This window comes from Meriones unguiculatus, chromosome X, assembly GCF_030254825.1.
Source record: "Meriones unguiculatus strain TT.TT164.6M chromosome X, Bangor_MerUng_6.1, whole genome shotgun sequence".
Taxonomy (NCBI): Eukaryota; Metazoa; Chordata; class Mammalia; order Rodentia; family Muridae; genus Meriones; species Meriones unguiculatus.
In genome coordinates, this window is record NC_083369.1 from 141,268,611 (window position 1) to 141,282,743 (window position 14,133).

Consider the following 14,133-nt stretch of genomic DNA (forward strand, 5'->3'; position numbering starts at 1 on the left):
CTCAATAGAGGAATATTGAATGGCAGAGCAACACTTCAAGAAATGCTCAACATGTCCTTAGTCATTTGGGAAATGCAAATCAAAACAACCCTGAGATTTCACCTCACACCCATCAGAATGGCTAAGATAAAAAAACTCAAGGGATGATGCATGCTGGAGAGGTTATGGAGAAAGGGGAATCCTTCTCCATTGCTGGTAGGAATGTAACCTTGTACAACCACTTTGGAAATCAATCTGGCACTTTCTCAGAAAATTAGAAATAGTGCTACCTCAAGATCCAGCTATACCATTCCTAGGCATATACCCAAAAGATGCCCCACCATTCAATAAGGACATTTACTCAGCTTTGTTCATAGAAGCTTTATTCGTAATAGCCAGAATCTGGAAACAACCTAGATGTCACTCAACCAAGGATTGGATACAGAAAGTGGGGTACATTTACACAATGGAATACTACTCAGCAATTAAAAACAAGGAAATCATGAAATTTGCAGACAAATGATGGGAACTAGAAAAGATAATCCCAAGTGAGGTAACCCAGAAGCAGAAAGACAAACATGGTAAATACTCACTTATAAGTGGATATTAGCCATATAATATAGGATAAGCATAATAACCTCTATAGTCCTAAAGAAGCTAAACAACAAGGAGGACCCTAGGGAGAATGCTCAATCCTCATTCAGAAGGCTAAACAGGACAGACATGAGAAGTAGGAAAAGACAAGAAACAAGACAGGAGCCTTCCACAGAGGACCTCTGAAAGATTCTACCCATGAGGGTATCAGAGAAGATACTGAGCCTCATAGCCAAACTTTGGACAGAGTCCCAGAAACCCTATGGAAGAAGAGGAATATAGAAAGACCTGGAGGGGACAGGAACTCCACAAGGAGAACAACAAAGCCAAAAAACCTGGGCCCAGGGGGTCCTGCAGAGACCATACTCCAACCAAGGTCCATGCATGGAGAAGACCTAGACCCTGGTTCAGAGGAAGCCCATATGCTGCTCAGTTTCCAAGTGGGTTCCCCAGTAAGGAGTACAGGGGCTGTCTCTGACATGAACTCAGTAGCTGGCTCTTTGATCACCTCACCCTGGGGGGAGTGCAGCTTTGCCAGGCCACAGAGGAAGATGATATAGCCAGCCTTGATGAGACCTGATAGACTAGGGTCCAATAGAAGAGGAGGAGATGCTCTCCTATGTGGGTATCTGGGAAAGGGCATAGGGGGAGAAGAGGGAGAATAGGTGGGGCTGGAGGAGACGAGGGAGGGGGCTGCAGTGGGGATACAAAATGAATAAATTGCAATACATACATACATACATAAACAAACAAAACTATAAAAAGAAAAATACTTTATAATTCCTCCCCACATACCTACCAGCCTCTGCTTATCCTTTCCTTGAGAAATTCCATCCTGTTCCTGAAAAGATTCCCTTTTACCTCCACTTCACTTCCCTTACAAGTATTTAAAAACTAACACAAAAAGCCTGGCTTCCCCTGTGAAACAAGGTATTTCACAATTTTCTCCAAGTATGAACCTTCTCACTTTAAGAATCACTTCCTTTCCCACCAGCTTCTACCACTGGCCACCCCTCGTCTACCACATTTGTTGTTGTCACGAAGCTACCTACACTCTCTAGTTTCTCTTTGTTTTATAGAAATCTTGTCTTACCAATCTTCTGGAGTTCACCAAACCAGTGAGCAGTTTTCATCCTCTTGGTCCTTGTTATCATACACATCTAAGCCCAGTCCTCCTTCACTACCAATAGAAAGTTCATCCTTCACCAATTAATGGATATCACTTGCCTTAGTCATTGACTACTGGTGAGAGGCTTTATATAATGCCCCCCATCTCTCAATCTCTTGCTTTTCACACCTGAAGCCCCTCATTGTCATGTTGGCCCACCCTATTGATGCACTTGATGGATGCTGAATCGTTTAATCTTGTGGATGAGTATGTGGGCTTCACTGTTTACTAGTCCTATGTGTTTTAAGTTTTCATTTGAAAAGCTTCACCTTCCTCCCATCAATCTTGTTCTGATCTTAGCCCATCCTTCTGCCTCTTTGGTGACCTTCCCTGTCGAGCACTGTACAAACATCTACCATATTCCTTCCATTAGGATCTCTCCATGTCTCTGGTCCCCACCTGAGCATTCCTGTGATGACACAGAGGCTACTCTGTTACCCTCTTCCCCAATTTCCAGCCTGGGTGGTCCTTAGGATCTACTCATGCCCTTCCCTGGCTTCTGAGACTGGCTAGAGAAAGGCACAAACAAAGGTGATTGGTCTTGTGCTCCTTAGTCTCCGCTGATATATTCTTAGTCTCATCTTTTGGATTCTATGTGGGCAATCACTTTTTGTCAACCTTTATCCTCATTTTAGTTGACAACAGTACCACTACTTTTCAGAGAAAACTAGAGCCACTTCGTCCTACTTCTATACTTCATTCATTCACTATATTAGGACTAAAAGTGTTTCCTGTTTGTTCTGCCTAATATGCAAAGGATTGTAAATGCTACCACACGTGAAATTAATTCCTTACACTCTCACTACTCTTATTTCTTCTGCTGGTTCCCATTCCTTCCAATGCCAGTTTCACCCTTTTATATACAATTTCCCATGAGCTGCAAAAGCACTCAGGTCTCAGGCATCCCAATCCACCTTCTTAAATTTTCTCCCACCTGCCTTCTGCTTTTTGACCAATCTCTTACTCTTTTCAGGCTGTTTCATGTCTTTGTACCTGTCTCCTCAATAATTTAATCTCCAAAAATCTGTTCATTGCCTAAATATGTCTTGCAATACCCTGACAACACTGGCTTTCCTTCCTGTGGGGCCCTCTTACAGTGCCTGGCCACTTAAGGAGGTGCTGTCCTGTCTCCCTCCTGCCTCTACCTTAGCTTGCTGCTACACATTGGAAGGCCAGTGCCTACCCTAGCTTACACCGAAAGCACCAGCTACCTCAAGACTTAGCCAGTGAGAAGCCAGGTATGAACAACACTATGGAACTGTGCCTGCAATTTCAGGCATGTGCTCTCATTTAAACAATGACTTCAGGTTGGCTACATGACCTGGTCATGAGAAGCCTTTTATGAACATTCTTTCATAAGGATCTCTAACAACCATTTCAGCTTCTATATGTAATCTATTTTGTAATCCCTGTAAGCTCACCTGCTTGCTAATGTCTGCACATGTCTTCCCTAGACTGGATGCAGGGTGTAAGGATGCCTGTCCCAACTCCAACTATCCTACTGTATATCTCGGGCCATCCCCAAGCCTAGAGGCAAGGACTGCTGTGTGGACTTCTAAGAGAGCTCTGAAGTCACAGCCATATAAAACTGGATCAGCGTTTTGTTCTCTTGGGGCCTAGTTGCCAGATCACCTAGTAAACCCTTTCTTTAAAGGGAGTCTCTCAGACCCATGACTTGGATAGTGTTTCTCTCAACAGCTGGTGACAATAACTGGGCTTTCTGGAGTTTAGCACAAGTATCTTTTCTTTCTTTCTTTCTTTCTTTCTTTCTTTCTTTCTTTCTTTCTTTCTTCCTTTCTTCTTCTTCTTATTTTTTTGCTACAGTCTCTGAACTGGTCATCACTTCTGTGCAACTTTTAACTATTGATACTATACAAAACAGATGAGAGGATGATTCTATTCCAAGAGATGTCTGCTGTGTTTCAGTCCCAGGTTGTCTAGTACTTTCCTTTCTTGCCTCGCTTGTAGCACTGTCAAAGCTTTACATTCTGGCAAGAGAGAAGAAAACTGATTTGGGTTTAAGTGTATTCATCTCAATTTCACCTAGGCATCAGGCTTCTTTTTTATTTCCAACTACCTGTATGCTCTGCAGGCACCTTTTATCTAAAATCAGATGGGGAATTTTTAGCTTTTCATACTTTTTTTTGCCTTCCCATGGTCTGTTATTGGGTATAACATCCTCCTAAATACTTCAAATCAAACCTTAGCATCTCCTCCAAATTTGCCCATTTTTTTTTTATTTGTAGAAGTCTGTATATTCCCTTTTTTTCTGCCTTCACCATGAAATTTTAGCCTCGAGCCCACTCAACCCACTGCTGTCACTGATGGCATTTTTGTTGAGCTTCTTCTTCACTGAGCACCAAGCAACAGTGACCCAAGACTGTACTCTGACCTTTTAAAGTATTAGCTAGAAAACAGATACAACCTCTAGACAAATGAGGCTATTTTAGTCCATTGGAAGCTAAGCTAAAAGGGTAAAAAGGGAGTAGGTCAGTTCCCTCCCCAATACAGATCCAGAAAGGCCACAGGAGTGATTTGACCTGCATCTTAAGAAAGAAAGACACATCACAAGTTCATGTGGAGGCACAGCAAAAGCAAGGGTTTTGTGGTTGTGAAGCTGGATACTACAGCACATGAGGAGGCTGGGAGAGAGAGAGAGAGAGAGAGAGAGAGAGAGAGAGAGAGAGAGAGAGAGAGAGAGAGAGAAAAGAGAAGCAAGGAGTGGCCAGTCCATGGCACATTTGCTGGTAGGTTTTGAGAAATCCAGTAGTCAAAAGACTCACTAGCAAGGACAATCACATTTATTTAAGAAAAGTCACTTATGAAAACAACATGGGCAGCAAACAAGCTCTGAGAGATCTGGAGCACTCCACTAAGATTCCGAAGACACAGTCTAGCTGACCTACCTACTGCTGGGAAAGCATGGGGAGAACAAAAATGCTAATTTTATTAGCTAATGGAGACTTACCTAACAACTGATGTGATGTGAAGGATGATGGAGTTGTTGAAAGCAACTCTGAGATGTCTGACTTTGGGACTGGGATGGATGGGAATATGGAGGGCATGAAATAAACCAGAAGTCTGAGTACTAATTTACGCCTTCACAATGCTGAACTTGAGGTAGATACAGGGACCACTAAAATTATACTTGAAAGTATAGGCTTTGGCTTAATAGACAAATGCTTCTTAACAGAACTTTCTGAGATAAGGAAATGTTTCACAGAATTGTGTTGTTTGTTCTGGTAACTACTAGCCACATGTGGCTATAAACAATGATATGTGGCTAATGCTAAGGAATTGAATTTTCCCCAATTTAAATTTACATATATCTCGATGTGATGGTATAAGACAATGAAGCTTTAGGTTAAATTCTCATAGGTACAGATTCAGGAGTCTTTAAATATTACAGAAAGTATAGGAGGTTTACAAAACAAACCTACAGTTAGCTTCAGAAATAAGTGATAAACACAAGGTGAAAGGTAAATGAACTCAGGAAGGGAGATGAGAGCAAGTTCACTTAACACACCAAAGACTAAGCATGAAATTGCTGCATGAACTGTCACCCATAAATATTTTGAAGCCAGAGGAGACTGGAAGAATATCAGGGACAATAGCTAGCAACATTGTGCTCAGGGAGAACTTGTCAGACAAAAACCTGGTCAAAGACTAAAGGAGTGGAGTCTAGGTAACATTTAAGGAGATTTAATAGGTGCAATACAGAAGAGACAAAAAAAAAAAAAAAAAAAAAAAAGAGAAGTTCCACAGCACCATAGGAAATCAAGAATCAAATTAAGAATCTTGTAATAAAAGATTGGAGGGTGTGTGGAAGTATGAAGGGTGAAGGGTGTGAGTTAAAAAAAAAAAAAAAAGACAAGAAAGTAATCAATTCTTTGGTGGGCCATGAAGGAAGTGTGAGAGAGAAGAAAGTGGCTGGAAGGTAAACAACTGTCCTTTCTTAAGCACACTGCAACAATCATATCATTCACCTGCTCAGGGGGATGGTATATCTCTGTAGCTATCTTTACCACTCTGTCATTTGGAATTCCATGATTCATCATTACCTATTACTTTCCTTTCATTACCCATCATTACCTATTTCTTTCCCTCTAGCCTATCCATACCAGCCTGAACATACCATCCAACAAAAATGAAATATGTTGATATTGATAAAAAAGTTGGAGTAAGAAAATAATCAGAGATGCTCAGAATGTGAAGAAGGGACCTATCATCCAATTGTAAAGAAACAAACAAACAAAAAAAAATAGATCAACAAACATTTAATCAGAAACCACAAAGATTTTATAATGTTATTAAAGGATCATCTTGAAGTGCTACAGCACTGCTTATTTCTTGTCGTGTTCTGATTCTCTAAATGGTACAGGATTGTACTCTGTGAACATACCAAGAACATTCTCCTTGTAGTGATAAAATTGACCTTGTCATTTAACCATGTGTTTCCTTTCTGAACATAAAGTTCAGAAAAAGCAGTATTGCCAGTATCACATAAAAGTATCCTGGTGCTGTTGCTATAATGGCTTTCAAATACTGATGAACTGCTAAAGAAAGATGAGACTAGGGCCAGTACATTTTTATTATGTTCCCCAAACACTCTCCAACATTTAGAGACCACTGCAATAATATTCTTTGTTGTGCTCCAGGAGAGGACTTCCACATAACTCATTCTCATGGGCTAGAGAGATGACTCTTTTCTCCAGCCCCTTATCTGTGGGAATCTGATTAACTCTCTTTCTTCCCTGACTTTTGAACATGAGTTAAGATCATTTGGGAAGCAGAGTAAAGATTTCTATATCCAGAATCTTCTGTCTTTCAGGGAGACTCAATCTATCATCAAAGTTCAAGCTCTCCTCAAAGCTCTACTAGAGTTGTCTCCACTCTACATTCAAAAAGGGGGAAAAAGGTACCTGTAACATTTAGATCCTGGAAATATGAGTTTCTAAGTCCTTAAAAAAGTGCAGCTGTTAATGACACACAGAAGAAGATGCAGTCTTCTAAGCACCTTCCGTGTAACCCTTGCAATCTAGGTTCCTATACTTCTGTCCAGGTTTTGGCAACACAAAACTTGTAAGAAGAAAGGCAAGCTAATCTTTCCAACCCCACCTTTACATCAGATCACAGTTTAAGTGCCTGTATACCTCTCTTGTTCTTCCTTCTCCAGTCGTTCTTTCTCCTCTTGCTCCTTCTGCAGCCGAACCTGACGTCTCTTTTCAGTAAGGATCTTTGCAGCTTCCTCTGCATCAGTGGTGCCTGCTGTGGGTTTTCCTGAGGCAGTCAGACAAGTGGTAGCAAAAAGAATGATCAGGGGAAATGAACACAGTGAGTTCACTCTCACAGAACTGGACACTAAGCTATTTAACTCAGTGTGGTAATGGCAAACACTGCAAAGGAGGGTTACAATTAGTCACTGAGCAGAAGCCGCAGTGGGCTAGCTGTGTAACCCTGCATGTAGGGCAGGAAACAGTTAAGGGCAGAACTACAAGCAAGTTCCATAATACTACCTTATGCATAAACTCACTGCATGCCAGAGACTTTAAGGACTTAAGCTAGTGCTTTGTCATACAGCAGTGCACATACAGGCTGTATGCAGCCCATATTAACACTCCTATGAAATCCCATAGCCGTAAGGCCCAGGTCTCCTAAAAAACAAAGGAGAATTAAAAAATGATGAGCTAGCCTGAAAAAAAAAACAATGCAAAAAACAAACAAACAAAACAAAAAACAACAACAACAACAAAAACAGCATAAGGGGATGATGTTGTCCTGAGGGGAAACACTCTATCCTCAGAACCATGAGAGAATGGCAAATAGATAAGGACAGAGGGAGAACCGTGAGAGGAAAGCCAAGGCTAACTGGCAGCATCAACAGAGGTTTACCTGCACTGTGCTCAGCCTTCCCTCCAGTGGCAGACTGCTTCTCAGTTGCATGTTTATCAGCTACAAACTTCACAGCGGCATTCTTGTCAACCATGTGCTTCTCCACGGTTTCTTCTCTGGGTAGGCCAGTGGTCTGCTGACCAATGGCACCTTCCTTTTCCTTATTACTCTTTTCCTTCTCTGCCTTCTTGTTGAGTGTGTCTTCACTGGGAATGGGAGGAAAGCGATTCTTCCCAGGAAACCCTACATATGGAGGCTTTGCTGTCTTCGGAGACTGTGGGGATCCTTTTGAAATTGTCCTGGAAAACCAAAATTAGGCACAATAGGTAGTGAGCTTGACCACAGAACTTTTCATAAGAAATTTTGTTCAAAGAAACTGAATAACTTAATCCTTCTATAGAAAAAAAAACTGTAGGTTTTAGAATATACTCCCTAAACTCATCCCAAAGAAATACATGGTATCTGTAAGATGTCCCTGGAAGAGAGAGAAATATTTTAAGAAATCCAGCTGGTAATACTATGTCCTAAATTCATTTATGTTTTGAGACAATGTTTAGGATGGTAACATGGTTTGGATATGTATGGGTATGAGGGTGGGTAGGGTGTGTTTGTGTTTGTGTGTGTGTGTGTGTGTGTGTGTGTGTGTCCATGAACATACCATAGTGTACATGTGAGGCCAGAGGACAACTTTAAGGAGTCAGTTCTCTCCTTCTACCTTTACATGGGCTCCTGGCACCAAACTCAGGTTTCCAGACTTGGATGGCAAATTCTTTTACACAATGAGTCACCTCACCATCAAAACTTCACTTTCTGGGACTAGATTATATACTATACAAAGTTAGAATATGGACCAGCTTTCCCTGCCTCTCACACATGTGACATTTCTTATGTGCCCACTTTTCTTTTCTACCATGCAGTATGAGTGCCTCACTAGAAGTCCAACAAATGCTCTTCAACTACTATGCCTCCAAAAACTATGATCCAAAACAAATCTCTTTTCTTTATAAAACAACAAACTTCAATTATTTTGTTATTACAATACAAAACAAGTAAGACAGGTTATTGGGCATTTCCTATATCCCCTTTTTAGATAAACACTACAATTCAGTTTTGTTTCAACATATGGCAATAGACAACCTGGCTTATTTATTTATTTATTTATTTTTTTTTTTAAAGCTTTGTTATCAGGAACAAAACATACCAAAATTAACCAGACCCGAAGACTATACAGCTCAGTGAACTTCTTTACAGTTAGAACCACCATTTGGAAGAGAAGCTAGGTAACTGGCTCTGTGTTTTAAAACTGTGATAAAGACACATAATAAGACATTAGGAAGGGTCTCATGTATGTATCCAGGCTGGCCCTCAACTCACTATGTATAGCACACTGGTCTTGAACTTCAGATCCTCCTGCCTTGGCCTACCAAATGCGAGATTACAACACTGAACCACCTCTTAGCCTATTAGAACCATCTTTAAAGGAATAGCTGTGTAACAGTAGGAACGTTCGTATTGTTGTATAGCCATTACTACCATCTATTTCTATGAAGCAACCCCCCATTCTCTCAGCCCCAGGCAACCGCTATTCTAATTCTACTTTCTATCTCTATAAACTTGCTTATTTAAGGTATCTTACTCATTAGAGTGAGTGGAATCATATATGTGTCCTTTTGTGTCTGGCTTATTTAAGTAAGCAAAACACTTTCATGTTCCCTGTTCTTTTTTGTTTTGTTTTATTGCTTTGAGAGGGTCTCACATAGCCTCAGATTGTTGCAAACCTGCTATGTAGCCTTGAATAACCTTGAACTCAACCTTTCTACCTCTACCTCCCAAATACTGGAATTACTCCTCTGCCTGCCACATGCTTTTTATACATGCTTTTTAAAAACTTCACGTGTGTGTGTGTGTGTGTGTGTGTGTGTGTGTGTGTTGTGCACTCAAGTATAGATCACAAAACACCCTGCACTCCATAATGTGGGTTCCAGGGAATCTAACTCAGGTTTTCAGCTTTAGTGAACAAGCACCTTTAACCCACTGAGCCATCTCACTGGGATCCCAGCATGTTCTTTTTAGAGTTATCAAAAAGTAAATACTCAGTGGCTACTGGATATTAGTGATGTTTTCACAGATAATAAAATAAAAGTCTGAATGATTCTCTTAAGATAAACATGAACCAGGGTGAAATGTGTTATGTTTTGGGCTTCTTTGTGTAGCCTTGGCTGTCCTGGACTAGTTTTGTAGACCAGGCTGGCCTCGAACTCACAGATATCCAACTGCCTCTGCCTCCTTGAGTGCTAGGATTACAAGCAGGTGCCCAGCTGATCATTTTTTTTTATTCAAAATGAAAAATTAGCGTTATTCTTTACCATGTTTCCTTTAATAATAATAATTTTATTAACAATTGTATTATTAACATTGTCATTATTATTTGCAACCTATTCACTTTGTATCCCAGTTGTAGCCCTCTCCCTCATCTCCTCCAGGTCCCATCCTCCCTCCCTCTTCTTCCCCTATTCTTCTCCCCTAATCCACTGATGGGGAAGTCCTCCTCCCTTCCTGTCTGACCCTTAGCCAGTCAGGTCCCCTCAGGACTGCCTAGATCCTCTTCTTCTGTGGGCTGGCTAGATCATCCCACCAGGGAGAAATGAACAAGGAATAAGCAAGCAAACAAGATCATGTCAGAGACTATTTCTTCTCTCATTAAGAAATGATAATAATAATAAAAAGAAATACATTTCTAATTTTAATAAAAAATTATGGTACATTTATACAATAGAATACTACTCAGCTACTAAAAACAAGGAAATAATGAAATTTGCAGGCAAATGGATGGAAAAGATCATCCTGAAGCAGAAAGACACCTATGTTATATATTCACTTATAAGTGGATATTAGCCATATAATATAGGATAAAAATACTAAAATCTACAGACCTAAAGAAGCTAAACAACAAGGAGGATCCTAGGGAAGATGTTTCATTCTCATTTAGAAGGTAAAACAATGGAAGCAGTAGAGAAGAGGGAACAAGACAGGAGCCTGCCACATATGTCCTCTAAAAGACTGTACTGGTGACCTGGATTCAAACTGTCTGAAAAGATCATCCTGAGTAAGATATCCCAGAAGCAGAAAGACATACACGGTATCTACTCACTTATAAGTGGATATTAGACATATAATATAGGATAAACATACTAAAATTTGTACACCTAAAGAAGCCAATCAAGAAGGAGGACCCTGGGTAAGATGATCAATCTTTCAGAAAGGCAGATGGGATAGACATCAGAAGAGGAAGAAAACAGGGAACAGGACAGAAGCCTATCAGAGAGGGTCTCTGAAAGACTCTGCCCAGCAGGGAATCAAAGCAGATGCTGAGACTTACAACCAAACTTTGGGTAGAGTGCAGGGAATCTTATGAAAGAAAGGGGAGATAGAAAGACCTGGAGGGGAAAGGAGCTCCACAAGGAGAGCAACAGATCCAAAAAGTCCGGGCAAAGAAGCCTTTTTTAGACTGATACTCCAACCAAGGACCATTAATGGAGATAACCTAGAACATCTGCACAGATGTAGCACATGGCAGTTCAATCTCCAAGTGGGTATCCTAGTAAGGGGAACAGGGACTGTCTCTGACATGAACTCAGTGGCTGTCTCTTTGATCACCTCCCCCTGATAGGGGAGCAACCTTACCAGGCCACAGAGGAAAACCATTCAGCCAGTCCTGATGAGACCTGATAGGCTAAGGTCAGAGGGAAGAGGAGAAGGACCTCCCCTATCAGTGGACTTGGGGAGGGGCATGGGAGAAGATGAAGGAGGAGAAAGGGATTGGGAGGGGATGGCAGAGGGGGCTACAGCTGGGATACAAAGTGAATAAACTGTAATTAATAAAAAAAATAAAAGAAAATTTGGAAAAAAAATTCCAACCAGCAGGGGATTGAAGCAGATGCAGAGACACAGCTAAACATTGGACAGATCACAGGAAGTCTTATGGAAGAAGGGGAATATAGAATGATCCGGAAGAGACAGGAGCCCCACAGGGAGACCAACAAAACCAAAAAAGCTGGGCACAGGGGGCCCTACAGACACTGATGCTTCAACCAAAGACCATGAATAGAGAGGAACTAGACCCCTGCCTCAGATGTAGCCCACAGACACAGTTCAGTCTCCAGGTGATCATTCTTAATAGAAAGTTTTGAAGTCTGAAATGCTCCATATTTCAAAGCTCTTTGAGCATCATGCCACTGCTCGAAAATTTCAAATTGTCAGATTAAGGTTGCTTAACCCATATAATGTCTATGCAAGCACCCCCAAGCCTAAGCAACTCTAAAATGTGAAGCATCCAAGTAGTTCTAATGAACTAAGACAGACACATACTGAAAACCTGTTGTACAAGAAATAAAGACAGTCCCCAGCCTAAAGCAGTTTTGAGGAAGACCACGAACTGAACATAAAATTCAGATAGAATGCAAATGAGCTTCAGATTAACAAGGCTCCAATTGAGGCCTGCCACCTCTTTCATGCAAGTTTCCACTCAAATGTTACATTGAGGGACATATACTCAAAGTACATTTTATACTTGCCCCAATGAAGATGACCTTATTTAACCCCGCATAGAAAAACGTCTGAGTAAACTGGGCATGGGGGCAGACACTATAATCCCAGCCACTGAATAATTTGAGGCAAGAGGATTATGACTCAAGGTTTTCCTGGGCTTAAAGACACCTTGTATCAACTAACAACAATAAAAACCTCTAAAAGACTAAAAAACAAAACAAAAACAAACAACCAAAAAAACCCCCAATAAAACAGTTTCTATTTTTCCATATTAAAACCACATTGTTCCTTCTTTCTTAATATCTTAAACTCATACCTTTCTACTACACTCCTGGATTGAGTTGTTACTAAATTACTCTTTTATTTATTATTTGTGTGTGTGTGCATGATGGGCAGATATGTGCAATGGTACAACCTGTAGTAGCCAGAGGACAACTCTCCTTCCCCTTTTAAGTGGGATCCAAGTATGAATCTCAGGCAGCCAGGCTTTTGTGGCAAGCACCTTTAGCAACTAAACCATTTCATTGACCCTTTACTGAGTTACTCTTGTCAATTACTGTTGGTAAAAATTTTAGTAACTTAGGACAGGGATGATAAATTTGTTTTTTATTTATATTCTCTTTGTTGAGTTTATCTATCCCTACTAAAAGTTATGTGTTCTATATGAAAATGTTGTTATGTGTGGTAACATATACCTATTGTTCCAACACTGTAGAAGCAGAGGCAGAAAGATCAGTCCAAGGCCATCCTTGGTTACATGAGACTCTGTCTCCAAAACAAAATTGCTAATCACCAATAATAGGAGATGGTGAGCAGGTGCCCACACACCATGTAATCCCTTCAATAAAGAGCTAAACCTGGTCCATCAAAAGAGAAAGGATAATTCCAGAGAAAATAAAGACAAGAAAAATGGAATTTAAGGTTCCAAAGAGAAAATGGTGAACATATCATACCAAGCAACAAACTTATAAATGGTCATCATTTATCCAGAAGAAACATAACCATGAAGACACATACCTGGAAGGTGGGCATTTGTCCTGCTCACCCCTTCTTGTTGGTCATGCTTTTAGCAGAACAGAAGCAGCAATGTTGGATGAAACTAAACTAAGTTAAACTGACTAGCCATCAGAGTTCTGGCAAGGGAAGATATGCTTACTTGGATTTCACAGGAGAAGATGAGTTCTTAGTAATGTCTTTAGGAGACTCGCATCTTCTCAGCGGGGACCCAATAATCCCGGAGGATGCAGAAGGTGTCACTCGTCCCTTCTTCGTTTTCTCCACCTGTAGAGGTCAAGGAATATGATAACCACAGTCCATGACTGGCACTACTTCTTTTTTATTATTAATTACAGTTTATTCACTTTGTATCCCTCCTGTAGCTCCCTCCCTCCTTCTCCCCTCCCAGTCCCACCCTCCCTCCCTCTTCCCCACCTGTGTACCACCCCTAGTCCACTGATAAGGGAGGTCCTCCTCCCCTTCCCTCTGATCCTAGTCTGTCAGGTCTCATCAGGAGTGGCTGCACTGACTTCATCTGTGGCCTGGTAAAGCTGCTCCCCCTCAGGGGGAGGTGATCAAAGAGCAGGCCAATCAGTTCCTGTCAGACAGTTCCTGTCCCCATTACTATGGAACCCGCTTGGACACTGAACTGCCATAGGCTACCTCTGTGCAGGAGTTCCAGGTCATCTCCATGAGTGGTCTTTGGCTGGAGTATCAGTCTGAGAAAAGACCCCTGTGCCCAGACTTTTTGGATCTGTTGCTCTCCTTGTGGAGCTCCTGTCCTCTCCAGGTCTTACTATCTCCCATTTCTTTCATATGATTCCCCGTACTCTGCCCAAAGTTTGGCTATGAGTCTCAGCATCTGCCTCAATACCCTTCAGGGTAGAGCCTTTCAGAGGCCCTTTGTGGTAGGCTCCTGTCCTGTTCCCTTTTTCTCCCTCCTCTGATGTCCATCC

The 14,133-nt window shown here is 41.2% G+C and overlaps 1 protein-coding gene across 10 annotated transcripts in view; it reads right to left on the reverse strand.

Annotated features, from left to right (window-relative positions):
• Positions 1-14,133, reverse strand: part of Map7d2 (MAP7 domain containing 2) — an 81,705-nt gene that overhangs the window by 10,416 nt on the left and 57,156 nt on the right. For all 10 annotated transcript variants that reach the window (XM_060374365.1, XM_060374361.1, XM_060374367.1 and 7 more), the window contains 3 exons: positions 13,338-13,462; positions 7,634-7,932; positions 6,895-7,021 (listed from right to left, as the gene is read on the reverse strand). In XM_060374365.1, the coding sequence (XP_060230348.1) occupies positions 6,895-7,021; positions 7,634-7,932; positions 13,338-13,462 (551 nt within the window). The remainder of the gene's footprint in view (positions 1-6,894; positions 7,022-7,633; positions 7,933-13,337; positions 13,463-14,133) is intronic.